The sequence below is a fragment of the Somniosus microcephalus genome, unplaced genomic scaffold, assembly GCF_052327205.1.
Source record: "Somniosus microcephalus isolate GS21.2 unplaced genomic scaffold, FLI_Smic_1.0 scaffold7, whole genome shotgun sequence".
NCBI classification, from domain to species: Eukaryota; Metazoa; Chordata; class Chondrichthyes; order Squaliformes; family Somniosidae; genus Somniosus; species Somniosus microcephalus.
In genome coordinates this window covers 497,885-525,051 of record NW_028225194.1, presented here as the reverse complement: position 1 = coordinate 525,051, position 27,167 = coordinate 497,885, and the positions used below count along the sequence as shown (strand labels likewise).

At 48.0% G+C, this 27,167-nt stretch overlaps 1 protein-coding gene and 1 pseudogene across 1 annotated transcript; both read left to right on the top strand.

Annotated features, from left to right (window-relative positions):
• Positions 1–3,606: 3,606 nt before the first annotated feature.
• On the top strand, positions 3,607–5,519 carry LOC147083994 (uncharacterized). The gene has a single exon (XM_085979961.1). It carries the CDS (start codon positions 3,730–3,732, stop codon positions 4,963–4,965), a length of 1,236 nt encoding a protein of 411 aa, XP_085836087.1. The 5' UTR covers positions 3,607–3,729; the 3' UTR covers positions 4,966–5,519.
• Positions 5,520–16,072: 10,553 nt separating this feature from the next.
• On the top strand, positions 16,073–16,892 carry LOC147083993 (uncharacterized; annotated as a pseudogene).
• Positions 16,893–27,167: the final 10,275 nt, after the last annotated feature.

Sequence of the window (27,167 nt, the reverse complement as noted above, 5' to 3'; positions counted from 1 at the left end):
GACCGTGACAGGAAGGGATAGAGAGTACAAATCTAAGAGTAAATCAACAGATAAGGCTCAAGGTTACAAAAATAATAAAAGGACAAAACTAAAGGCTCTGCATCTGAATGCACGTAGCATTCGAAACAAAACAGATGAACTGATAGCGCAAATAGAAATAAATAAGTACGATCTGATGGCCATTACAGAAACATGGCTGCAGGGTGACATAGATTGGGACCTGAATATTGAAGGGTACATGACATTTAGGAAGGACAGGAAGCTAGGAAAAGGTGGAGGGGTGGCTCTGATAATTAATGATGGTATTAGCACAATAGAGAGGGATGACCTAAGTTCAGGAAACCAGGATGTCAAAGCGGTTTGGGTAGAGATGAGAAATGATAAAGGCAAGAAGTCACTTGTGGGAGTGGTGTACAGGCCCCCTGACAGTAACCACACGGTAGGATGGAGTATAAAGGAAGAAATAATGAGAGCTTGTCAGAAAGGTATGACAATAATCATGGGGGGTTTTAATCTACATATAGACTGGAAAAATCAGATGGGCAAAAGTAGCCTAGATGGGGAGTTCATAGAATGTTTTCGGGATAGTTTCTTAGAACAGCACGTTCTGGAGCCAACCAGAGAGCAGGCTATACTAGACCTGGTATTGTGCAGTGAGATAGGATTAATGAATGACCTCGTAGTGAAGGCGCCCCTAGGTAGCAGCGATCATAATATGATTGAATTTTACATTCAGTTTGAGGGAGAGACGAGTGGGTCCAAGACTAGTATTTTAAACTTAAATAAGGGCAATTATGAGGGCATGAAAGCAGAGCTAGCTAAAGTGAACTGGCAAATTAGGTTAAGGGAGCGGTCAATAGAGTTGCAGTGGCAGACATTTAAGGGGATATTTCAGAATACACAGAATAGATACATTCCAACGAGAAAGAAAAATTCCAAGGGGAGGACCCACCATCCGTGGTTAACTAAAAAAGATAAAGATAATATCAAACTTAAAGAAAAAGCATATAATTGTGCAAAGATGGCTGGCAGGTCAGAAGATTGGACAGAATATAAAAAACAGCAAAGAATGACTAAAAGATTAATAAGGAGAGAAAAATGAGAGTACCAGAGAAAGCTAGCTAGAAATATAAACACAGATAGTAAGAGTTTCTATAGATATTTAAAAAAGAAAAGAGTTAACAAAGTGAGCATTGGTCCTATAGAAAGTGAGTCTGGGAATTAATAATGGAAAATAAGGAGATGGCAGTTGAATTGAGCAGGTATTTTGCATCGGTCTTCACTATAGAGGATTCAAGTAACATCCCAGAAATAGCTGTAAATCAGGAAATGGAAGGGAGGGAGGAACTCAAGAAAATTACAATCACCAGGGAAGTGGTACTGAGCAAATTGTTGGAGCTGTGGGCTGACAAGTCCCCGGGTCCTGATGGACTTCATCCTAGGGTCTTAAAAGAAGTGGTTTGTGAGATAGTTGATGCGTTGGTTTTAATTTTCCAAAATTCCCTAGATTCGGGGAAGGTTCCATTAGATTGGAAAATAGTGAATGTAACTCCTTTATTCAAAAAGGGAGGGAGACAGAAAGCAGGAAACTACAGGCCAGTTAGCTTAACATCTGTCATAGGGAAGATGTTAGAAGCTATTATTAAAGACGTTATAGCAGGGCACTTGGAAAAGTTCAAGGTAATCAGGCAGAGTCAACATGGTTTTGTGAAAGGGAAATCATGTTTAACCAATTTATTGGAGTTCTTTGAGGAAGTAACATGTGCTGTGGATAAAGGGGAACTGGTGGATGTACTGTACTTAGATTTCCAGCAGGCATTTGATAAGGTGCCACATCAAAGGTTATTGCGGAAAATAAAAGCTCATGGTTTAGAGAGTAACATATTGGTATGGATAGAAGATTGGCTAGCTAATAGGAAACAGAGAGTAGGCATAAATGGGTCATTTTCTGGTTGACAAGATGTAACGAGTGGTGTGCCACAGGGATCAGTGCTGGGACCTCAACTTTTTACAATTTATATAAATGACTTGGATGAAGGGACCGAAGGCATGGTTGCTAAATTTGCTGATGACACAAAGATAGGTAGGAAAGTAAATTGTGAAGAGGACATAAGGAGGCTACAAAGGGATACAGATCAGTTAAGTGAGTGGGCAAAGATCTGGCAAATGGAGTATAATGTGGGAAAATGTGAAGTTGTCCATTTTGGCAGGAAGAATAAAAAAGAAGCATATTATCTAAATGGTGAGAGATTGCAGAGCTCTGAGATGCAGAGGGATCTGGGTGTCCTAATGCATGAATCGCAAAAGGTTAGTATTCAGGTACAACAAGTAATCAGGAAAGCTAATAGAATGTTATTATTTATTGCGAGGGGAACTGAATATAAAAGTAGGGAGGTGATGCTTCAGTTATACAGGGCATTGGTGAGACCACATCTGGAGCACTGTGTACAGTATTGGGCTCCTTATTTAAGGAAGGATGTAAATGCATTGGAAGCAGTTCAGAGAAGGTTTACTAGACTAATACCTGGAATGGGCGGGTTGTCTTATGACGAAAGGTTGGACAGGCTAAGAGTAAGAGGTGACTTGATTGAAACATATAAGATCCTGAGGGGTTTAGACAGGGTGGATGTGGAGAGGATGTTTCCTCTTGTGGGAGAATCTAGAACTAGGGGTCACTGTTTAAAAATAAGGGGTCACCCATTTAAGACAGAGATGAGGAGAAATTTTTTCTCAGAAGGTCGTGAGTACTTCGAACTCTTCCTCAGAGGGCGGTGGAAGCAGAGTCTTTGAATATTTTTAAGGCAGAGGTAGATAGATTCTTGATAAGCAAGGGGGTGAAAGGTTATCGGGGGTAGGTGGGAATGTGGAGTAATCAGATCAGCCATGATCTTATTGAATGGCGGAGCAGGCTCGAGTGGCCGACTCCTGCTCCTAATTTGTATGTTCGTATGTAACCTGTGCAGCAGCTGGGGCCTGAAAATCAGCTTCACTGCCCCTGGGCTGGGAAAGGGGGACATGAGGTAACATTCTCCCTCTTAACCCTTTCTACACTCCTTTTACAGGGTTTTAGAAGTGGAGCATTTACAGCCAGGAAGCTCAGACCGAACATCACGTCAAGAACAGACAGAGTCACTCGATTCATCAGGACCTGATTCAGTTGTTCCTCCAATCTGCTGGCACACCAGCGAGTTCACACTAATGAGAGACCTTTTAAATGTTCTGAGTGTGGGAAGAGCTTCAAAATCTACAAGTACCTGAAGCAACTCCAGTGGGTACACACTGGGGAGAGCCCGTTCACCGGCCCCGTGTTCCAGAAGGGTTTCACTCAGCCATCCGCTCCAATGATACACCAGCAAGATCACACTAGGGAGAGACCTTTAACCCGCTCCGTGTGTGGGAAGCGATTAATTGCACCCTCCGTACTGCTGAGACACCAGCTTGTCCACACCAATGAGAGACCGTTGACCTGCTCTGTGTTTTTGAAGCGATTCTCTCATTCTGCCACCCTCCTGAGACACCAGCTTGTTCACATTAAATGTTCTGACTGCGGGAAGAGATTTAAAAGGTCCCAGGATCTGAAGAGACACCAGCTGGAGAGAGCAGGAGAGATTCTGTTCACCTGCTCCGTGTGTGGGAAGAGATTCACTCGGTCCTCAAATCTGCTGGCACACAAGCGAGTTCACACTGGGGAGAGGCCGGTGAAACATTCTGACTGGGAAAAGCTTTCAAATGTCCCAGGAGCTGAAGAGACACCAGCTGGAGACAACAGGAAAGAGACCGTTCACCTGTTCCGTGTCTGGGAAGGGATTCACTCAGCCATCAAACCTGTTGAGACACCAGCAATATCACACTGATGAGAGACCATTTAAATGTTCTGACTGTGGGAAGAGCTTTAAAACCTCTGGGGATCTGAAGAAACACCAGTTGGTCCACGCTGATGAGAGACCATTTAAATGCTCTGACTGTGGGATGAGCTTTAAAAGCTCCGGGCATCTGAATGGACACCAGCGTGTTCACACTGGGGCGAGGCCATTCACCTGCTCCGTGTGTGGGAAGGGATTCACTCAGTCATCCCACCTGCTGCAACACCAGCGAGTTCACACCAATGAGAAACCATTTAAATGTTCTGACTGTGGGAAGTGGTTTAAAAGCTCCAGCAATTTGACTACACACCAGCGAGTTCACACTGATGAGAGACCATTTAAATGCTCTGACTGTGGTAAGAGCTTTAAAAGCTCCGGGCATCTGAATGGACACCAGCGTGTTCACACTGGGGAGAGGCCATTCACCTGCTCCGTGTGTGGTAAGGGATTCACTCGGTCATCCCACCTGCTGGAACACCAGCGAGTTCACACTGATGAGAGACCATTTAAATGCTCTGACTGTGGTAAGAGCTTTAAAAGCACCGGGGAGCTGAAGATACACCAGCGAGTTCACACTGGGGAGAGACCATTTAAATGTTCTGACTGTTGTAAGAGCTTTAAAAGCACCGGGGAGCTGAAGATACACCAGCGAGTTCACACTGATGAGAGACCATTTAATTGCTCTGACTGTGGTAAGAGCTTTAAAAGCACCGGGGAGCTGAAGATACACCAGCGAGTTCACACTGATGAGAGACCATTTAAATGCTCTGACTGTGGTAAGAGGTTTAAAAGCACCGGGCATCTGAATGGACACCAGTGTGTTCACACCAGGGAGAGGCCATTCACCTGCTCCGTGTGTGGGAAGGGATTCACTCAGTCATCCCCCCTGCTGGCACACCAGCGAGTTCACACTGATGAGAGACCGTTTAAATGTTCTGACTGTGGGAAAAGGTTTAAAAGGTCCGGAGATCTGAAGGAACACCAGCGTACTCACACTGGGGAGAAGCTGTTCACCTGCTCCGTGTGCGGGAAGGGATTCACTCAGTCATCCAACATGCTGACACACCAGCGAGTTCACACTGATGAGAGACCATTTAAATGATCTGACTGTGCTAAGAGCTTTAAAAGGTCCGGGGAGCTGAAGAGACACCAGCGAGTTCACACTGTTTAGCACAGGGCCCTGCATACAGCTGGGGTGACATGAACGTGGAATGGATGAATGTTTTATAAATTTTTGTACTGCTGTTTAATCTTTCAATCTGTTGTGCTGATGATTCCCTTCGATTGACTGTTGATGGTGTTACATAGAATGTACAGCACAGAAACAGGCCATTGGCCCAACTGGTCCATGCCGGTGTTTATGCTCCACACCCACCCTACTTCAATTAACCCGATCAACATATCCTTCCATTCCTTTCTCCCTCATGTGGCTTCCTCATAAATGCATCTGTGCTGTTCACCTCAACTACTCCCTGTGGTAGCGAGTTCCCCATTCTCACCATTCTCTGGGTAGACATTTCTCCTGAATTCATTACTCGATTTATTAGTGACTATTTTAAGTTTGTGGCCTCATAAATATGATGAGATTCTGTTAAGCTGACCAGTATGTTGTTGTACTTTGTCTTTTTCTGATAAATTAAACATTACTGAGCCCTTGTACGCGTGTTATGGGATGAAGTTTTTTTTTATTCGTTCATGGGATGTGGGCGATTATTGCCCATGCCTAATTGCCCTTGAGAAGGTGGTGGTGAGCCGCCTTCTTGAACCACTGCAATCCGTGTGGTGAAGGTACTCCCACAGTGCTGTCAGGGAGGGAGTTCCAGGACTTTGACCCAGCGCCGATGAAGGAATGGCAATATACTTCCAAGTTAGAATGGTGTTTGACTTGGAGTTGGTGGTCATAGAGTCATAGTGTTATACAGCACAGAAAGAGGCCCATCGGGTCTACACCGGCCATCAAGCCCTGTCTATTCTAATCCCATTTTCCAGCACTTTGTCTGTAGCCTTGTATGCTATGGCGGTTCAAGTGCTCATCTAAATGCTTCTTGAATGTTGTGACGGTTCCTGCCTCTACCACCCTTTCAGGCAGTGAGTTCCAGATTCCAACCACCCTCTGGGTGAAAAAGTTTTTCCTCAAATCCCCTCTAAACCTCCTGCCCCTACCTTGGTTATTGACCCCTCTACTAAGGGGAAAAGTTCCTTTCTATCTACCCTATCTATGCCCCTCATAATTTTGTACACCTCAATCAGGTCCCCCCTCAGCCTTCTCTGCTCTCAGGAAAACAACCACAGCCTGTCCAGTCTCTCTTCATAGCTGAAGCACTCCAGCCCAGGTAACATCCTGGTGAATCTCCTCTGCACCCTCTCCAATGCAATCACATCCCTCCTATAGTGTGGCGACCAGAACTGCACACAGTATTCAAGCTGTGGCCTAACTCGCGTTTTATACAGCTCCATCATAACCTCCCTGCTCTTATATTCTATGCCTTGGCTAATGAAGGCAAGTATCCCATATGCCTTTTTAACCACCTTATCTACCTGTCCTGCTGCCTTCAGGGATATATGTATTCTATCAAGTGTTCCCCTGCACCTGCTGCCCTTGTCCTTGTAGGTAGAAGAGGTTGCGGGTTTGGGAGGTGCTGCCGAAGAAGCCTTGGCGAGTTGCTGCTGTGCATCTTGTAGATGGTACACACTGCAGCCATGGTACGCCAGTGGTGGAGGGAGTGAATGTTTAAGGTGGTGGATGGGATGCCAATCAAGCGGGCTGCTTTGTCTTGGGTGGTGTCGAGCTTCTTGAGTGTTGTTGGAGCTGCACTCAACCAGACAAGTGGAGAGTATTCCATCACACTCCTGACGTGTGCCTTGTAGATGGTGGAAAGGCTTTGCGGAGTCAGGAGGTGAGACACTCGCCATGAATACCCAGCCTCTGACCTGCTCTTGTTGCCACAGTATTTATGTGGTTGGTCCAGTTAAGTTTATGGTCAATGGTGACCCCCAGGAAGTTGGTGGTGGGGGATTCAGCAATGGTAATGCCGTTGAATGTCAAGGGGCGGTGGTTAGACGCTTGCTTGTCAGTGATAGTCATTGCCTGGCACTTGTGGGGTGCGAATGTTACCTGCCACTTATCAGCCCAAGTGTTGTGTCTCAAGGGGTTTTATACCCTTATCTATATAACAATTAAGAAGGACTCTGGGGTAGAGAGTTTAGTTAATGGCCATTTTATTTACAATGTGCTTCTTCACTCTATGCACTACATTTCCCATAGTGCATTGCAAATCACCACTACGGTATCCCATGTGGGACAATTCTAATACACATTCAAAATACACAACATATTTCCTCCCCCTTAAAATAGAATGTCCACAAAACAGAATAACTGAAAATGACTATAACTTTGGAAGAGAGGGTAGACTGCCTCTACATTCCGCTAACCCTGGGGATTATTCTGCCCCATGCACACAGGTTAGCACTAACTGTAACTAAGGCGCTCTGGAGGCTGCCTTTCTCTTTGGGGGTAACGCCTAATCTCAGGAGCAGGCTCTGGCTGGCTCTCCCGTGACCCTGCAGGCGTGGCTTCCTCCCTCGATGGCACAAGAGTGGATGGTGCCACCATCTCAGGGTCGGATGACCAGTCCCTGCTGGAGCCCCCAGCAGGTCCTTGATCCTCTGTTTCTTGGGTTACCTGTGGCGACTGTCTTGGCAGTAACTGGTCTACATGCCGTCTCCACGTTCGGTCGTCTCCGGTGCAGACTCGGTATGAAACGGGGCCCGTCTTTTGAATGACCGTAGCCGGGACCCACCACTCCGGGTGGTGTAGTTATGCGCGAGGACTTTGCCCCCCACCACAAAGTGTCGTTCTTTGGACCTCTGAGCTCGTCTGCTGACTTGATCCTGCTGATTGGCGTGCACCACTGCTTCTGTGGACGTTGGCCTCAGCAGGTCAAGGCGTGTCCGTAGCTGCCTTCCCATGAGTAGGTAAGCAGGAGATGCTCCTGTCGCAGCATGAGGCGTGTTTTGGTATTTCAGCAAGAAAGCATTCAGGCGCTGCTTTAGAGGAGCATCACTTCTTGCAGCTTTCAACGCGCATTTCAGCGTTCTGACAAATCTCTCCGCCAATCCATTCGTGGATAGATGATAAGGCGCGGAGAACATGTGCTGGATTCCATTGCTCTTGAGGAACTCCTCCATCTCCTGGGATGTGAACTGTGTTCCATTGTCGGTTACGATCTGCTCCGGCAGACCAAATCGCCCGAACATCTCAGAGTCTCGATGGTTTTCTCCGTAGTGGTAGTGGACATTACTGCAACCTCCGGCCATTTGGAATGGGAGTCCACCGCGACCAGGAACATCGCTCCTTCCACTGGTCCTGCGAAGTCCAGATGGATCCGTTGCCACGGTGTCGCCGGCCATTCCCTTGGATGCAGTGGCGCTGCTCTTGGCATATCCCTGGTTGTCTCGCATGATGGGCATGATTTCATTTCAACTTCAATTTCATGATCCAGACCGGGCCACCAGAAGTAGCATCGTGCCAGCTCCTTCATCCAGACAATACCACAATGTCCCGAGTGCAGCTCGTTGAGGACATGTTTCCGCAGCTTTGGTGGTATGATCACTCGCATGCCCCAAAGGAGGCATCCTGACGTGACAGCCAACTCCTTCCCTCTTGACAGGTAAGGTAGGAGCTCAGGTGGTGCGTCTGACACCCGTGATCCGTCTCCTTGCATCACCCAATCTAGCACCTTGGATAGCGTAGGGTCCACTCTGGTCTCTTTCTTGACCTGCCGGGCCGTGACAGGGGCATTGCTCATCATGTCAAAGTAGAAAATCTTCTGCTCACAGCCTTCAGAGGGCACAGGCAGCGGAAGTCTTGACAATCCGTCCGCATTGCCATGTGCTGCTGACCTCCGATATTTGATGTTGTAATTGTGAGCGCTTAACATCAGCGCCCAGCGCTGCATCCTGCATGCTGCCAGGGAGGGTATTCCTGTGTGTGGACCAAAGATCGATGTCAGAGGATGATCCGTCAGCAAGGTGAATTTCATTCCGAACAAGTAGTGATGGAACTTTTTGATTCCAAAGATGATGCCCAAAGCATCTTTTTCGATCTGCAGGTATTTCACCTCCGCCTTCCTCAGGGACCTTGATGCGAATGCAATCGGCTTCTCTTCGCCTGAGGGAAAGATGTGGGACACGACCGCGCCGACGCCATAAGGCGATGCGTCACAGGCCAGCTGAATCTGCAACGACGGGTCAAAGTGCGTCAACACTCTGGGGTCAGTCAATGCTGCTTTGGCTTTCTTGAATGCAGCTTCACACTCCTTCATCCACGCTCAGGCCTTGCCCTGACACAACAACTCATGTAATGGCTTCAACAGTGATGCCAGCTGTGAAATAAACTTTCCGTAATAGTTCAGGAGACCTAAGAATGACCGCAGCTGGCTGACATTTGTAGTTGCAGGAGCATCGGCAATGGCTTTCACTTTCGACGGTGCTGTGTGTAGGCCATCCACGTCGATGACATGGCCTAGGTACTCCACTGATGGCTTGAAAAATTTGCACTTGTCCTTGCGAACGCGTAAGCCATATTCTTCAAGTCTTCCCAGTATCTTCGCCAGTTTCTGCAGATGCTCGTTGTCATCCTTTCCTGTGACAAGGATATCGTCGAGATAACATTGTACCCCTGGAATGCCGCTTAAAATCTGGTCCATAGCCCGCTGAAACAAAGCTGGTGCTGACGTTATACCAAAGGGTAGGCAGCAGTACCTGTAGAGGCCCTTGTGGGTGGTGATGGTGAGGTACTTCTGTGAGTCCTCTTCTACATGCATCTGCAAGTAGGTTTGTCATAGATCAATCTTGCTAAACTTCTGACCACCTGCTAGACCCGCGAAAAGATCTTCAATGATGGGGAGGCGGTACTGTTCAGCTGAGAGCACAGGATTCACTGTTACTTTGAAATCTCCACATAAGCGAACCGCGCCGTCACTCTTCATCACTGGTACCACGGGCGTGGCCCACTCACTGTGCGAAACCGGCACCAGGACCCCTATCTTGACCACATGCTCCAGGTCAGCCTCCAACTTTAGTCTGAGGGCGTAGGGAACGTTCCTGGCCTTCAGGAATCATGGCTGGCTGTCAGGCTTCACCTTGAATTTGACCGTAATCCCCTTCATACTCCCCAATTCTCCGTCAAAGACAGCCGTATGCTTTGTCAACGCTGCCGCTAGCCCCGCCTCTTCGACTGACACCGCATTCACTTTTTCCCAATCCAGATGGATTTTCTCCAACCATGGCCTGCCCATCAGGGATGGATAGTCACCCTTGACGACGTAAACTGGCAGCATCACGGTTTGTCCATTAAGCTCCACCTTGACCTCCATCTTACCCAGCATTGGGACCATTTCCCCAGTGTAGGTCTTTAAGATGAGCTTGACCGGCGTCAGTGATAGGTGGTTCAGTTTTTCTTTGAATAGCTTCTCTGAAATCAAGGAGACAGCGGCCCCCGTATCAGCTCCATTTTGACCGGTATTCCCTCTAGTAGTGGAGTGACTCCATAGCCTGATGAGCCTCCATTCACCGTTAACACATGGAGATTCAGCTCCCCATCAGAGTCTGTGTCACTGTCTTCCTGTACTTGTTTCACCATGTGTAGGTTTTTCTTTTTAGAACGCCAGTTGGATGTGTTTCCTTGTTTGTTTTTGTGTGTCTCTGTGTAGGATTGTTTGCTTTGCCCTTTACACACACGTTCAATGTGTCCTTTCTTTTCACATTTCCGACAGGTCAGGTCTTTACACCAGCAGTCAGATGGCTGATGACCTGACCTTCCACATCTGTAACACTCTGGTGCCCCTTGCATGCTTATCTGGTGTAGCTGCTACCCTGTGCACTCTTGTTTCAGCCCCCAACAGCTGTGCATCTTTAGCTGCTAACTCCATAGACACAGCGAGCTCCACTGCTGATTTAAGCGTCAGTTTGTCAGGCGTGAGCAAGCGCTTCTGTGTTGCTTCACATCTTAATCCACACACAAACCTATCACGGACAGTGTCATTTAGAGTTTCACCAAACTCACAATGCTCAGTTAGCTTCTTTAGCACTGCAACATATTCGGCTATGGACTCACCCTCCCCTTGGTTTCGTTTGTGAAACCTGAACCTCTCGGCAATCAGCAGCGGCTTGGGTGCGAAATGTGTTTCCAAAACTTCCACAATCTGATCATATGTCTTAGCGCCGGGCTTAGCCGGGTGCATCAAACTCCGTAACAAGCCAAATGTTTTTGCTCCGATCACACTGAGGAACATCACCACTTTCACGTCATCTTTAATACCATTTGCAGTCGCGAAAAATCCGAAACACTCTGTATAAGCACTCCATTGCTCCGCCGTTTCATCAAATGGTCCAAACGCTCTGCCAGTTAGCATAGCCATTTTTTTTTTTTACAGTCCTTTTCCTCCACTTCGTTTCACTGTATCGTTACTTTCCCCCTTCTTATTTGTGTAACACATGAACCACCACCTTGACGAGGCGATTGCATCAGCACTAAACTGCGGGCGCGCCATTAAGAAAAGACAGGAACTTCTTACTTTAAACATCACCGATTCCAGTGCAAAGTGATGCACAAGTCCGTCGTCCTCGTCGCCAGTTTTGTTGTGTCTCAAGGGGTTTTATACCCTTATCTATATAACAATTATAAGGAGGACTCCGGGGTGGAGAGTTTAGTTAATGGCCATTTTATTTACAATGTGCTTCTTCACTCAATGCACTACATTTCCCACAGTGCATTGCAAATCACCACTACGGTATCCCATGTGGGACAATTCTAATACACATTCAAAATACACAACACCAAGCCTGAATGTCGTCCAGGTCTTGTTGCATGCGGGCATGGACGGCTTCATTATCTGAGGAGTTGCAAATGGAACTGAATACTGTGCAGTTATCAGCGAACATCCCCACTTCTGACCTTATGTTGGAGGGAAGGTCATTGATGAAGCAGTTGAAGACGGTTGGGCCGAGGACACTGCCCTGAGGAACACCTGCAGCGATATCCTGGGGCTGTGATGATTGACCTCCAACCACCACAACCATCTTCCTTTGTGCTCGGTCTGACTCCAGCCAGTGGAGAGTTTCCCCCCGACTGACTAGCATTGAGGTAATAGTGAGAGTAATAAGGGAAGCAAAACAGGACATTAGAAATAAATGAGAGACAAGGAAAGAAAAACTAAAGATCAAAGTAAGAAAGAGACAAACGAAGGAGATGAGAAGAAAAGAATTTGAGGAGAAAGTGAGTGATGATAAGAAACATTGACATTTCAAAAATGAGACAGGAGAGGAGAAGATAAGTAAGAAGAAAGATCTTGACTATGTACAGCACCTTTCACAATTTCAGGACATCTCCAAGCGCTGTGCAGCAATTGCAGGACTTCTGACATGTGGTCATGTAGGAATGTAATGTAGCAGTCAATTAGAGAGAGATGAGTAGAGAAAGAGCAGGAAAGGAAAATATACGGACAAAATGAGGGACGTAGTTTTTAAAAATTTGTTCATGGGATCTGGGTGTCGCTGGTAATGCCAGCATTTATTGCCCATCCCTAATTGCCCTTGAGAAAGTGGTGGTGAGCCGCCTTCTTGAACCGCTGCAGTCTGTGGGGTGAAGGTATTCCCACAGTGCTGTTCAGGGGCGAGTTCCAGGATTTTGACCCAGCGAAGATGAAGGATCGGCGATATACTTCCAAGTCAGGATGGTGTGTAACATGGAGGGGAACTTGGAGGTAGTGGTGTTCCCATGCACCTGCTGCCCTTGTCCTTCTAGTTGGTAGAGGTCACAGAGTCATAACGGCACAAAAGGAGGCCATTCGGCCCATCGAGTCCATGCCAGCTCTCTGTAGAGCAATCCAGTCAGTCCCGTTCCCCCGCTCTATCCCCGTAGCCCTGCAAGTTTATTTCCCTCAAGTGCCTATCCAGTCTCCCCTTGAAAACATTGAATGTCTCCGCTTCCACCACTTCCGTCAGCAGCAAGTTCCAGGTCATCACCACTCGCTGCGTAAAAAAGTTTTTCCTCACCGGCCCCTGTATCTCTTGCCCAAAACCTTAAATCTGTGTCCCCTAGTCCTTGTACCATCAACTAGTGGGCACAGCCTTTCCCCGTCTAGTCTATCCAAACCCGTCATAATCTTGTACACCTCTATCAAATCACCCCTCAACCTCTTTTGCTCTAATGACAACAAATCCAGCTTTTCCAACCTGTCCTTGTAGCGAAGATCCCCCATCCCCGGAACCATTCTGGTAAATCTCCTCTACACCCTCTCAATGGCCTTCACATCCTTCCTAAAGTGCGGTGACAAAAACTGGACGCAATACTCCAGTTGTGGCCTAACTAGCGCTTTATAAAGGTTCAGCATAACTTCTGAGGCGTGAGTTGGGTAGGATTGATTGGGGAATGTCACTCAAAGGGTTGACGGTGGATAGGCAATGGCAAACATTCAAAGACCGCATGGATGAACTACAGAATTTGTTCATCCCAGTTTGGCATAAAAATAAAACAAAAATGGTGACTCAACCGTGGCTAACAAGGGAAATTAGGGATAGCATAAGATCCAAGGAGAGGACATATAAATTGGCCAGAAAAAGCAGTAAACCTGAGGATTGGGAGCAGTTTAGGATTCAACAAAGGAGGACAAAGGGATTAATCAAGAACGGGAAAATAGAATATGAGAGTAAGCTTGCAGGGAACATAAAAACTGACTGTAAAAGCTTTTATAGATATGTGAAGAGAAAAAGATTGGTGAAGTCAAGCGTAGGTCCCTTGCAGTCAGAATCAGGGGAATTTATAATGGGGAACAAAGAAATGGCTGGCCAATTAAATACATATTTTGGTTCTGTCTTCACAAAGGAGGACACAAATAATCTCCCAGAGATATTGGGGAATATAGGGTCTGATGAAAGGGAGGAACTGAAAGAAATCAGCATTTGTAGGGAAATTGTGTCAGGGAAATTGATGGGATTGAAGGCCGATAAATCCCCAGGGCCTGATAATCTACATCCGAGGGTACTTAAGGAAGTGGCCCTAGAAATAGTAGATGCATTGCTGATCATCTTCTAACATTCAATGGAATCTGGAACAGTACCCATGGATTGGAGGGTAGCTAATGTTACCCCACTATTCAAAAAAGGTGGCAGAGAGAAAACGGTAAGCCTGACATCGGTAGTGGGGAAAATGCTAGAGTCCATTATAAAAGATGTAATAGCAGAGCACTTGGAAAACAGTGACAGGATCAGACAAAGTCAACTTGGATTTACAAAAGGTAAATCATGCTTGACTAATCTACTGGAATCTTTTGAGGATGTAACTGGTAAAATAGATAAGGGAGAACCAGTGGATGTGGTGTATTTGGACTTTCAGAAGGCTTTCGATAAGGTCCCGCATAAGAGATTAGCGTGTAAAGTTAAGGCACATGGGATTGGGGGGCAAGGTATTGACTTGGATAGAGAACTGGTTGGCAGACAGAAAGCAAAGAGTTGGAATAAATGGGTCTTTTTCCGAGTGGCAGGCAGTGACTAGTGGGGTACTGCAGGGATCGGTCCTTGGACCCCAGCTATTCACAATATATATTAATGATCTAGACAAGGGAACTAGATGTAATATCTCCAAATCTGCAGACGACACAAAGCTGGGTGGGCGTGTGTGCTGTGAGGAGGATGCCGAGAAACTCCAGTATGATTTGGACAGGTTGGGTGATTGGGCAAAAGCATAGCAGATGCAATATAATGTGGATAAATGTGAGGTTATCCACTTTGGTGGCAAAAACAGGAAGGCAGATTATTATCTGAATGGCAATAGATTGGGAGAAGGAGAAGTGCAACGAGACCTGGGTGTCCTTGTGCACCAGTCGCTGAAGGTAAGCATGCAGGTGCAACAGGAGGTTAAGAAGGCAAATGGTATGTTGGCCTTCGTAGTGAGAGGGTTTGAGTACAGGAACAAGGATGTCTTGCTGCAGTTATACAAGGCCTTGGTGAGACAACATCTGGAGTATTGTGTGCAGTTTTGGTCGCCTTATCTGAGGAAGGATGTTCTTGCCATGGAAGGAGATCAGCGAAGATTCACCAGGCTGATACCTGGGATGTCAGGAATGACGTATGAGGAGAGATTGGGTCGACTGGGCTTATACTCACTGGAGTTTAGAAGAATGAGAGGGGATCTCATTGAAGCTTATAAAATTCTGACAGGACTGGACAGACTAGATGCAGGAAGGATGTTCCCGATGGTCGGGGAGTCCAGAACCAGGAGTCACAGTCTAAGGATAAGGGGTAAGCCATTTAGGACAGAAATGAGGAGGAATTTCTTCACCCAGAGAGTGGTGAACCTGTGGAATTCTCTACCACAGAAGGCAGTGGAGGCCAATACATTAAATATATTCAAGAAGGAGTTCGATATATTTCTTAAGGCTAAAGTGGTCAAGGGATATGGGGAGAAAGCAGGGACCAGGTACTGAATTTGGATGATCAGCCATGATCGCATTGAATGGCGGAGCAGGCTCGAGGGGCCGAATGGCCTACTCCTGCTTCTATCTTTTATGTTCCTATGTTTCTATATACTTGCATTGGAGGAAGTTCAGAGAAGGTTCACTCGGTTGATTCCTGGGATGAAGGGGTTGTCTTATGAAGAAAGGTTGAGCAGGTTGGGCCGATACTCACTGGAGTTTAGAAGAATGAGAGGGGATCTTATTGAAACATAAGATTCTGAGGGGGCTCGACAGGGTAGATGCTGAGAGGATGTTTCCCCTCGTGGGGGAATCTAGAACTCGGGGGCATAGTCTCAGAATAAGGGGGTCGCCCATTTAAGACGGAGATGAGGAGGAATTTCTTCTCCGAGGGTCGTGAATCTTTGGAATTCCCTACCCCAGAGAGCTGTGGAGACGGAGTCACTGAATATATTCAAGGCTGAGACAGACAGATGTTTGAACTACAGGGGGGTCGAGGGTCATGGGGAACAGGCAGAAAAGTGGAGTTGAGGCCGAGATCAGATCAGCCATGATCTTATTGAACGTCAGAGCGGGCTCGAGGGGCCGAATGGCCGACTCCTGCTCCTGTTCCTTATGTTCTTATTCTTACGATTTACAGACGGGAAACTCAAACAAAACTTCCTATCAAGATCTGAGAGAGTCACTCGATTCATCAGGACCTGAAATCATCGGCCTTTGAGTGTAGAAGGAGAAATGTTTGTTCTGTCTGTGGGAAAAGTTTTCAAACATCAGTGTGACTGGAAAAGCACCGACACACACACCCACCCGAGTGAGAGTGTTCCAGTGCACTGACTGTGGAAAGAGGTTTAACCAGTTACACAGCCTGAAAAAACATCACACCATTCACAGCGGGGAGAAACCGTACACGTGTTCTGTGTGTGGACGAGGCTTCAACTGATCGTCCAACCTGGAGAGACACAAGGATACCCACACCACGGAGAAACGGTGGAAATGTGGGGACTGTGGGAAGGGATTTGATCGCCCATCCCAGCTGAAATCTCATCGACGCAGTCACACCGGGGAGAGGCCGTTCACCTGCTCCGAGTGTGGGAAGGGATTTACTCTGTTTTCCAGACTCCACTTACACCAGTGAGTTCACACTGGGGAGAGACCGTTTAAATGCTGTGACTGTGGGAACTGCTTTAAAATCTCTGCGGATCTAATTAAACAGCAGCTTGTTCACACTGATGAAAGACCGTTGAGTTGCACTCAGTGCGAGAAGAGCTTCAGGCAGTCATCTCACCTCATTCAACACCAGCGAATTCACACTGGGGAGAGGCCGTTCACCTGCTCTGTGTGTGGGAATGGATTCACTTCTGCATCCAACCTGCTGAGACACCAGCGAGTTCACACTGGGGAGAGGATATTCACCTGCTCTGTGTGTGGGAAGGGATTCACTCAGTCCTCCAACCTGCTGAGACACCAGCGAGTTCACACTGGGGAGAGGATATTCACCTGCTCTGTGTGTGGGAATGGATTCACTCAGTCCTCCAACCTGCCGAGACACCAGTGAGTTCACACTGGGGAGAGGCCGTTCATCTCCTCCGTGTGTGAGAAGGGATTCAGTCGACCATCTCACCTGCTGAGACACCAGCAAGTTCACAAGTGACTGGAGGGGTTAGATTCTGATGTTAATCACATCCTTTGTTTGTTTGTGCTGATATTAATAACCCCTATAACTGGGCTGGAGTTTAAGTTTCTGGATATCTGTCAAACCAGTTTTGGTGTAAACACATCCTGTGTTGTGTTCTTTATTTCTGTAAGATAGGAGGAGACGAATTGATGTCCTTTCTCTTTCCAGATTATTTCAGTTTTTCTACCTTCAGTTACTCTCATGGACAAGTCCCAGCTCCCCATACCTTCCAGAGTGCCTCTCCTAGCCTTGGGATCCAGGGAAGGTGTCTGTTTTGGTGTAACTTTATTTATAAGTACTTCCAGAAGACATTTGATAAAGTCCCACACAAGAGACTGTTATCTAAGGTAGAAGCCCACAGAAATGAGGGCAGATTATTGACCTGGTCAGGAAATTGACTGAGTGGCAGGAGACGGAGAGGAGGGATAATGGGCCGGACTCCAATTGGCAGGATGTGACTAGTGGTGTCCCGCAGGGATCTGTGCTGGGGCTCAACTATTCACTGTGTTTATTAACGACTTAGATGATGGCATAGAACGTCATATATCCAAATTTGCCAATGACACAAAGATAGGCGGCATTGTAGGCAGTTTGGATGAAAGCATAAAATTACAAAGGGATATTGACAGATTAAGTGAATGGCAAATGGATTTCAATGTAGGCAAATGTGAGATCATCCACTTTGGACCTAAAAAGGATCGAACAGGGTCCTTTCTAAATGGTGAAAAGCTGAAAACAGTGGAGGTCCAAAGAGACTTGGGGGTCGAGGTACAGAGATCATTCAAATGTCATGAACAGGTACAGAGAATAATCAGAAAGGCTAATGGAATGCTGGCCTTTCTATCTGGAGGACTAGAATAGAAGGGAGGAGAAGTTATGCTGCAGCTACACAGAACCCTGGTGAGACCACACCTGGAGCACTGTGAGCAGTTCTGGGCACCTCACCTGTCACTTTAATTCTCCGCTCCACTCCCTCTCTGTCCTCGGCCTGTTACACTGTTCCAACGAAGCTCAACGTAAGCTCGAGGAACAGCACCTCATCTTTCGATCAGGCACTTTACAGACTTCTGGACTCAACATAGAAACATAGAAGATAGGAGCAGGAGTAGGCCATTCGACCCCTCGAGCCTGCTCCGCCATTCAATGAGATCATGGCTGTTCATCCAAATTCGGTACCCAGTCGCTGCTTTCTCCCCATATCCCTTGATCCCTTTAGCCTTAAGAAATATATCCAACTCCTTCTTGAATATATTTAATGAATTGGCCTCAACTGCCCTCTTTGGCAGAGAATTCCACAGGTTCACCACTCTCTGGGTGAAGAAATTCCTCCTCATCTCAGTCCTAAATGGCTTACCCCTTATCCTTAGACTGTGACCCCTGGTTCTGGACTCCCCGACCATCGGGAACATCCCTCCAGCATCTAGTCTGTCTAGTCCTGATAGAATTTTATAAGTTTCAATGAGATCCCCACTCATTCTTCTAAACTCCAGTGAGTATAAGCCCAATCGACCCAATCTCTCCTCATACGTCATTCCTGCCATCCCAGGTATCAGTCTAGTGAATCTTCGCTACACTCCCTCCATGGCAAGAACATCCTTCCTCAGATAAGGCGACCAAAACAGCACACAATACTCAAGGTGTGGTCTCACCAAGGCCCTGTACAACTGCAGCAAGACATCCTTGTTCCTGTACTCAAACCCTCTCGCTACGAAGGCCAACATACCATTTGCCTTCTTAACCGCCTGCTGCAACTGCATGCTTACCTTCAGCGATTGGTGCACAAGGACACCCAGGTCTCGTTGCACTTCCTCTTCTCTCAATCTATTGCCATTCAGATAATAATCTGCCTTCCTGTTTTTGACACCAAAGTGGATAATCTCGCATTTATCCACATTATACTGCCATGCATCTGCCCAATCACCCAACCTGTCCAAATCATACTGGAGTTTCTCGGCATCCTCCTCACAGCACACACGCCCACCCAGCTTTATGTCATCTGCAAACTTGGAGATATTACATCTAGTTCCCTCGTCTAGATCATTAATATATATTGTGAATAGCTGGGGTCCTAGGACCGATCCCTGTGGTACCCCACTAGTCACTGCCTGCCACTCAGAAAAAGACCCGTTTATTCCAACTCTTTGCTTCCTGTCTGCCAACCAGTTCTCTATCCAAGTCAGTGCCTTGCCCCCAATCCCATGTGTTTTAACTTTGCACGCTAATCTCTTTTGTGGGACCTTATCGAAAGCCTTCTGAAAGTCCAAATACACCACATCTACTGGTTCTCCCTGATCTATTCTACCAGTTACGTCCTCAAAAAATTCCAGTGGATCAGAGAAGCACGATTTACCTTTTGTAAATCCATGTTGACTTTGTCCGATCCTGTCACTGTTTTACAAGTGCTCTGCTATTACATCTTTTATAATGGACTCTAATACTCTAGAGGGAGCTTTACTCTGTATCTAACCCGTGCTGTACCTGCCCTGGGAGTGTTTGATGGGACAGTGTAGAGGGAGCTTTACTCTGTATCTAACTCGTGCTGTTCCTGCCCTGGGAGTGTTTGATGGGACAGTGCAGAGGGAGCTTTACTCTGTATCTAACTCGTGCTGTTCCTGCCCTGGGAGTGTTTGATGAGACAGTGCAGAGGGAGCTTTACTCTGTATCTAACTCGTGCTGTTCCTGCCCTGGGAGTGTTTGATGGCACAGTGTAGAGGGAGCTTTACTCTGTATCTAACCCGTGCTGTACCTGCCCTGGGAGTGTTTGATGGGACAGTGTAGAGGGAGCTTTGCTCTGTATCTAACCTGTGCTGTACCTGCCCTGGGAGTGTTTGATGGGACAGTGTCGAGGGAGCTTTACTCTGTATCTAACTCGTGCTGTTCCTGCCCTGGGAGTGTTTGATGGCACAGTGTAGAGGGAGCTTTGCCCTGTATCTAACCTGTGCTGTACCTGCCCTGGGAGTGTTTGATGGGACAGTGTAGAGGGAGCTTTACTCTGTATCTAACCCGTGCTGTACCTGCCCTGGGAGTTTTTGATGGGACAGTGTAGAGGGAGCTTTACTCTGTATCTAACCCGTGCTGTACCTGCCCTGGGAGTGTTTGATGGGACAGTGTAGAGGGAGCTTTACTCTGTATCTAACCCGTGCTGTACCTGCCCTGGGAGTTTTTGATGGGACAGTGAAGAGGGAGCTTTACTCTGTATCTATCCCGTGCTGTACCTGCCCTGGGAGTGTTTGATGGGACAGTGTAGAGGGAGCTTTATTCTGTATCTAACCTGTGCTGTACCTGCCCTGGGATTGTTTGATGTAGCAGTGTAGAGGGAGCTTTACACTGTATCTAACCCGTGCTGTACCTGGCCTGGGAGTGTTTGATGGGATAATACAGAGGGAGCCTATTGCCCATGATGCACCCTCCAATTAATGCTCCGATGGTCCCAGCACTTGATCCCCCTGAAGATCCCTTCACTTATTGGCTCTGATGCCCTTCCTGTTACAGGGAATAGACCTGTTTCAGAGCACAAAGGAGGGAGTGGTAATATCCTTGCCGTATCCCAAACACCATTCCCACAAACCGTCTCTCTCTGCCAAAGCAGGAGGGAGAAACACTCAGATATAAAGTGAGGTGAGACTTTCTGGAGTATAAAGCAAGAGGTTGAAATGGGGGCCTTTGAATAGTGGGACCTCACATTCAGAGGATGGGAGGGAGAATTTATCAGTGGTAATTTTGGGAGTCAGTGCTCCCTGCCTGGAGTCTCAGTACGCGGGAGCAGGGTTGGAGACGGGACTGATTGTACTACCTGCGTTCATGCCCAGTGAGACTGCACACCAGGAGCAAAGCCTGGTCATGTGACTCTGCAATACCTAGAGTGGGAGGGGTTTGGGCTGCTTTGTGACATGGTCCCTGGCTCCTTTCTGATGTCACCTGGAGACGGTTTACGCCCCTGGTTACACAGCATCAGTGGGAGTCACTTTGGGTGGAGCTGGACATGTAGTCTGTTTTCAAAGGATTTGGGAAATAGATATGTTTGGCCCAGAAATTCGGGTCGGAGGCTTCCCGTGGGTGCAAGCCTCCGACCTGCACTTACCTAGCACGCCGGCCGTTGTGCTGTGGGCCCGCGTGGGATTCCGATCCTGGGCCTCCTCCAACTGCCGGCGCGCAGTGCTTGCGTATCCAGGGGCGCAGTTAGTTTGAAGCATCCCCTGGGATCACATGGGCCATGGAGAGCCAATGGTAGCCCATTCATAAATTTGACAGCAAGAGCTGTCAAAACTATAAATACTATAAGCCCCAAAACATCACTAAAACTTCAAATACATTTTTAGAAAAACATCACATTTTTAAAATAACTATAAATTACATAAAATAACTATTTTAAACAATAATTTAAATTTTTGAAAAAATTAATTGCATTTTCTAACGGGGCTAAAAATAAACTTACCTTTCTTTAAAGTATTTAAAAATAATAAACCTGTGGAAAAAATGTTCTAACTTTAATTAATTCACCACTTACCTTGTTAAAAGCAGGCCTTGCGACTGCTTTTCACATGTGTAACTCCTGGAGACTTACCCTCCCGGAGAAACCTGGAGAAAAAACGGAAGTTCCAGGCGCACGCGCTGCCTCTCCGGCGCACGCGTTCGACCTCTGAACCCCTTCCTTTAAGGGAATGGAAGTTCCGGTTTCCCGCGTACGCGCAGTGCATAAGAACATCAGAAATAGGAGCAGGAGTAGGCCAATCGGCCCCTCGAGCCTGCTCCGCCATTCAATAAGATCATGGCTGATCTGATCCTAACCGCCAATCCACTATCACAGAACCATCTCCTGAATCTAACAGAATTAGACACACGAAATAGGAGCAGGGTCAGGCCACACGGCCCCTGGGCCCGCTCCGCTACACACAGGGCCATGGCCGATCCGAACCTAGACTCATGTCCAAATTCCTGCCCGCTCCCCATAACCCTTAATTCCCTTTACTTCTAGGAAACTGTCTATTTCTGTTTTAAATTTATGTAATGATGTAGCTTCTACAGCTTTTTGGGGCAGCATATTCCATGGACCTACCACCCTCTGAGTGAAGTAGTTCCTCCTCATCTCAGTTTTGAAAGAGCAGCCCCTTATTCTAAGACTATGCCCCCTAGTTCTAGTTTCACCCATCATCGGGAACATCTTCCCCGCATCCACCCGATCCAACCCCTTCACAATCTTATATGTTTCAATAAGATCGCCTCTCATTCTTCTGAACTCCAATGAGTAGAGTCCCAATCTACTCAACCTCTCCTCATATGTCCATCCCCTCATCCCCGGGATTAACCGAGTGAACCTTCTTTGTACTGACTCGAGAGCAAGTATGTCCTTTCTTAAGTATGGACACCAAAACTGTACGCAGTATTCCAGGTGCAGTCTCACCAATACCTTGTACAACTGAAGCAATACCTCCCTATTTTTATATTCTATCCCCCAGCAATGAAAGCCAACATTCCATTGGCCTTCTTAATCACTTGCTGCACCTGCATACTAACCTTTTGAGTTTCGTGCACCAGGACCCCCAGATCCCTTTGTACTTCAGTACTTTGCAGTTTCTTGCCATTAAGATAATAACTTGCTCTACGATTTTTCCTGCCAAAGTGCATAACCTCACACTTTCCAGTATTGTATTCCATCTGCCAAATTTCTGCCCACTTACTTAGCCTGTCGATGTCCCCTTGCAGGTTTTTTATGTCCTCCTCACTCACTACTTTCCCTCCCATCTTAGTATCATCTGCAAACTTTGATATGTTACACTCGGTCCCCTCCTCCAAATCATTAATATAGATTGTAAAGAGTTGGGGACCCAGCACTGACCCCTGCGGAACACCACTAGTTACTGATTGCCAGTCTGAGAATGAACCATTTAACCCAACTCTCTGCCTTCTGTTAGATAGCCAATCCTCTATCCATGCCAGAATATTACCCCCAATCCCGTAATTTTTTATCTTAAGCAATAATCTTTTGTGTGGCACCTTGTCAAATGCCTTTTGGAAGTCTAAATACACTACGTCCACTGGTTCCCCTTTATCCACCCTATACGTTACTTCCTCAAAGAACTCCAGCAAATTTGTCAAACATGACTTTCCCTTCATGACAACATGCTGACTTTGTCCTATTAAATTATGATTATCCAAATGTCCTGTTACTGTCTCCTTAATAATGGACTCCAAAATTTTACCTACCACAGATGTTAGGCTAACCGGCCTATAGTTTCCAGCCTTCTGTCTACTGCCCTTTTTAAATAAGGGTGTTACATTAGCAGTTTTCCAGTCTGCCGGGACCTTTGCCAAGTCCAGGGAGTTTTGGAAAATTATTACCAATGCATCCACAATCGCTACCGCCACTTCCCTCAAGACCCTAGGATGTAAGCCATCAGGTCCAGCTGATTTATCCGCCTTGAGTCCTATTATTTTACCGAGTACCACTTCCTTAGTGATTTTGATCATGTTTAGCTCCTCCCCCCCTTTAGCCCCCTGTTTGTCCAGTGTTGGGATATTCTTAGTGTCTTCCACTGTCTGTGTGGAGTTTGCACATTCTCCCCGTGTTTGCGTGGGTTTCCTCCGGGTGCTCCGGTTTCCTCCCACAGTCCAAAGATGTGCGGGTTAGGTTGATTGGCTATGATAAATTGACCCTTAGTGTTAGGGGGGATTAAATACGTGGGGTTATGGGGATCGGGTGGGATATGTGTCGGTGCAGGCTCGATGGGCCGAAATGGCCTCTATCTGCACTGTGGGGTTTCTGTGATTCTGTGTAAAGACTGATGTAAAATATTCATTCAGTGTTTTTGCCATCTCCATATTTCCCACCATTAATTTCCCGGTCTCATCCTCTAAGGGACCAACATTTACTTTAGCCACCCTTTTTCTTTTTATATTGATGCGCTATCAACAATACCAAAGACTACGAGATGGCCTTAAATGAAGTAGGCTTTTATTGACTAAGAACTAGAGCATGCCTCTGCTAGTGAATCCATCCTAAGAGCTCCCAGGGGAAGGATGGTGAGTCACCTTTATACCCGGGCTTAGGGGTGGAGCCAGGGGCTGAGACATGCCTGGACTTGTACAGGGTTAACAGTGGTTTACCACACAGGCATGTACAGGTTAACAGTGGTTTACCACATTCACCCCTCATTAAAAAAAGAGTCCGGCGGGGTGAAGTGTTTCAAAAGTTCGTATACGAAAGTTTCTCCGGGGGTCTTGTCTGCCGTAATGATCTTCGTGGTGCCGGTTGCGGCGGTTCTTTGCCCATGGCCGCTTCTCACGTGGGATGGAGCACTGGTGTGTCGTCCTCTCGGGGTAGGGATGGCACCGGCATGTCGTCAGTTCGTGGGAGACACCCCGGTGGTGCGTCATGGGTAGTGGTGGAGGTAGTGGATGGTGAACGATGGTGTTTCGGGTGGTACCTGAGGGTGCGAGGTCTCAAATTGAGACTGTGTCCTCCCGCCCGTCAGGATACGCCACGTAGGCGTACTGTGGGTTGGCGTGGAGGAGGTGAACCTTTTCGACCAGGGGGTCCGTCTTATGGCTCCTCACGTGTTTCCTGAGCAGGACGGGTCCCGGAGACGTCAGCCATGGCGGTAGTGATGTCCCCGAGGTGGATTTCCTGGGGAAGATGAACATCTTCTCGTGAGGGGTGGCGTTTGTGGGAGTACAGAGCAGTGATCGTATGGAGTGGAGCGCATCTGGGAGGACATCTTGCCAGCGGGAGATTGGGAGGCCCTTGGATTTTAGGGCGAGCATGGCGGTCTTCCACACCATTGCGTTCTCCCTCTCTACCTGTCCGTTACCCCGGGGGTTGTAGCTGGTAGTCCTGCTCATGGCTATGCCCTTCTCGAGCAGGTACTGGCGCAGCTCGTCGCTCATGAACGACGAGCCCCTGTCGCTGTGGATGTAATTGGGGAAGCCAAATATGGCGAACAGGTCGTGGAGGCACCTGATGACTGTGGCGCTGGTCATGTCCGGGCAGGGGATGGTGAAGGGGAAACGGGAGTACTCGTCAATAATATTGAGGAAGTACGTGTTGCGGTCAGAGGAGGGAAGGGGCCCCTTGAAATCGATGCTGAGACGTTCGAAGGGGCGGGTGGCTTTAATCAGGTGTGCCCTGTCTGGCCTATAAAAATGCGGTTTGCATTCGGCGCAGACCTGGTAGTTCCTGGTCATGGTCCTGACCTCCTCGATGGAGCAAGGCAGGTTGTGAGCTTTAATGAAGTGGAAGAACCTGGTGACCCCCGGGTGGCAGAGATCATTGTGGAGGGCCCGTAGCCTATCGACTTGTGCGTTGGCACATGTCCCACGGGATAGGGTGTCTGGGGGCTCATTAAGTTTCCCGGGCCGGTATAAGATATCGTAGTTGTAGGTGGATAACTCGATCCTCCACCGCAATATCTTATCATTTTTGATTTTCCCCCTTTGTCTGTTGTTAAACATAAATGCTACTGACCATTGGTCAGTGAGCAGGGTGAAACGTTTACCAGCCAGGTAATGTCTCCAGTGCCGTACAGTCTCCACTATCGCCTGGGCCTCCTTCTCGACTGAGGAGTGTCGAATTTCGGGGCCCTGGAGGGTCCGTGAAAAGAAGGCCACGGGTCTCCCCGCCTGGTTAAGGGTTGCGGCTAGGGCGAAGTTGGATGCATCGCTCTCCACTTGGAAAGGGATGGACTCATCCACTGCGTGCATTGTGGCCTTCGCAATGTCCTCTTTTATGAGGGTGAAGGCCACATGGGCCTCTGCCGTCAGGGGGAAGGTGGTTGACTTGATGAGGGGCCAGGCTTTGTCTGCATAGTTGGGCACCCACTGGGCGTAGTAAGAGAAGAACCCTAGGCATCTCTTCAGGGCTTTTAGGCAGTGGGGGGGGGGTAGTTCCAGGAGGGGGCGCATTCGGTCGGGGTCGGGGCCGATGACTCCGTTTTCCACCACGCAGCCAAGGATAGCGAGGCGCGCGGTGCGGAACATACATTTTTCTCTGTTGTATGTCAGATTCAGCCGTTGGGCCGTACGGAGGAATTTTTCTAGGTTGGCGTCGTGGTCCTGCCGGTCATGGCCGCAGACGGTGACGTTGTCTAGATAGGGGAAGGTGGCCTGCAGCGCGTTCTGGTCAACCATCCGGTCCATCTCCCTTTGGAAGACCGAGGCCCCGTTGGTGACGCCGAAGGGGACTTGGAGGAAGTGGTAGAGGCGACCGTCAGCCTCGAAGGCCGTGTACTGGCGGTCCTCAGGCCTGATGGGGAGCTGGTGGTATGCCGACTTCAGATCAATCGTCGAGAATACCCGGTATTGTGCTATCTGGTTGACCATGTCAGATATGCGGGGAAGTGGGTATGCGTCTAATTGCGTGTATCGATTGATCGTCTGGCTGTAATCAATAACCAGGCGCTGTTTTTCGCCGGTCTTTACTACCACCACTTGGGCTCACCATGGGCTGGTGCTGCCCTCGATAATCCCTTCCCTCAGGAGTCTTTGTACTTCTGATTTAAAGCAGCTCCTATCCCCGGCACTGTACCGCCTGCTTTTAGTAACAATTGGCTTGCAGTCTTTGGTGAGGTTAGCGAACAACAGGGGGGGTTTGACCTTCAGGGTGGACAGGCTGCATACTTTGCGCGGCGCCGTGTTTAAATTCTGCTGGCTGCAGACTGTAAGTGGGGACAGGGGCCCACCATATGCCATCGTGACGCTCTCCAGATGGCACTGGAAGTCTAATCCTAGCAGTACGGGAGCGCAGAGCTGTGGCAGGATGAGGAATTTAAACTCTCTATACTCCACGCCGTTCACTGTCAGAGTCGCTACACAGTAGCCGCCGACGTCCGCCGTATGGGACTTTGAGGCCATAAAGACCTGGTGGCGTGTGCGCATAACCGATAGGGAGTAGCGTCGCACCGTGTCGGGGTGGATGAAGCTCTCCGTGCTTCCGCAGTCGAAAAGGCAATTTGCGGCATGGCCATTTACCTTTACGTTCATCATGGACCTGGCTAGTTGATGGGGCCTAGATTGGTCCAGGGTGATGGAGGCCATCGTCGAGGTCAGTGAGTCGCTGTAGTATTCGCCCGCGCCGAGGGCCTGGTCCCGAGATGGTGTCCAAGATGGCGGCTCCCCCTCGGCTGGTGGTGAACAAAATGGCGGCCCGCACGGCTCACACGT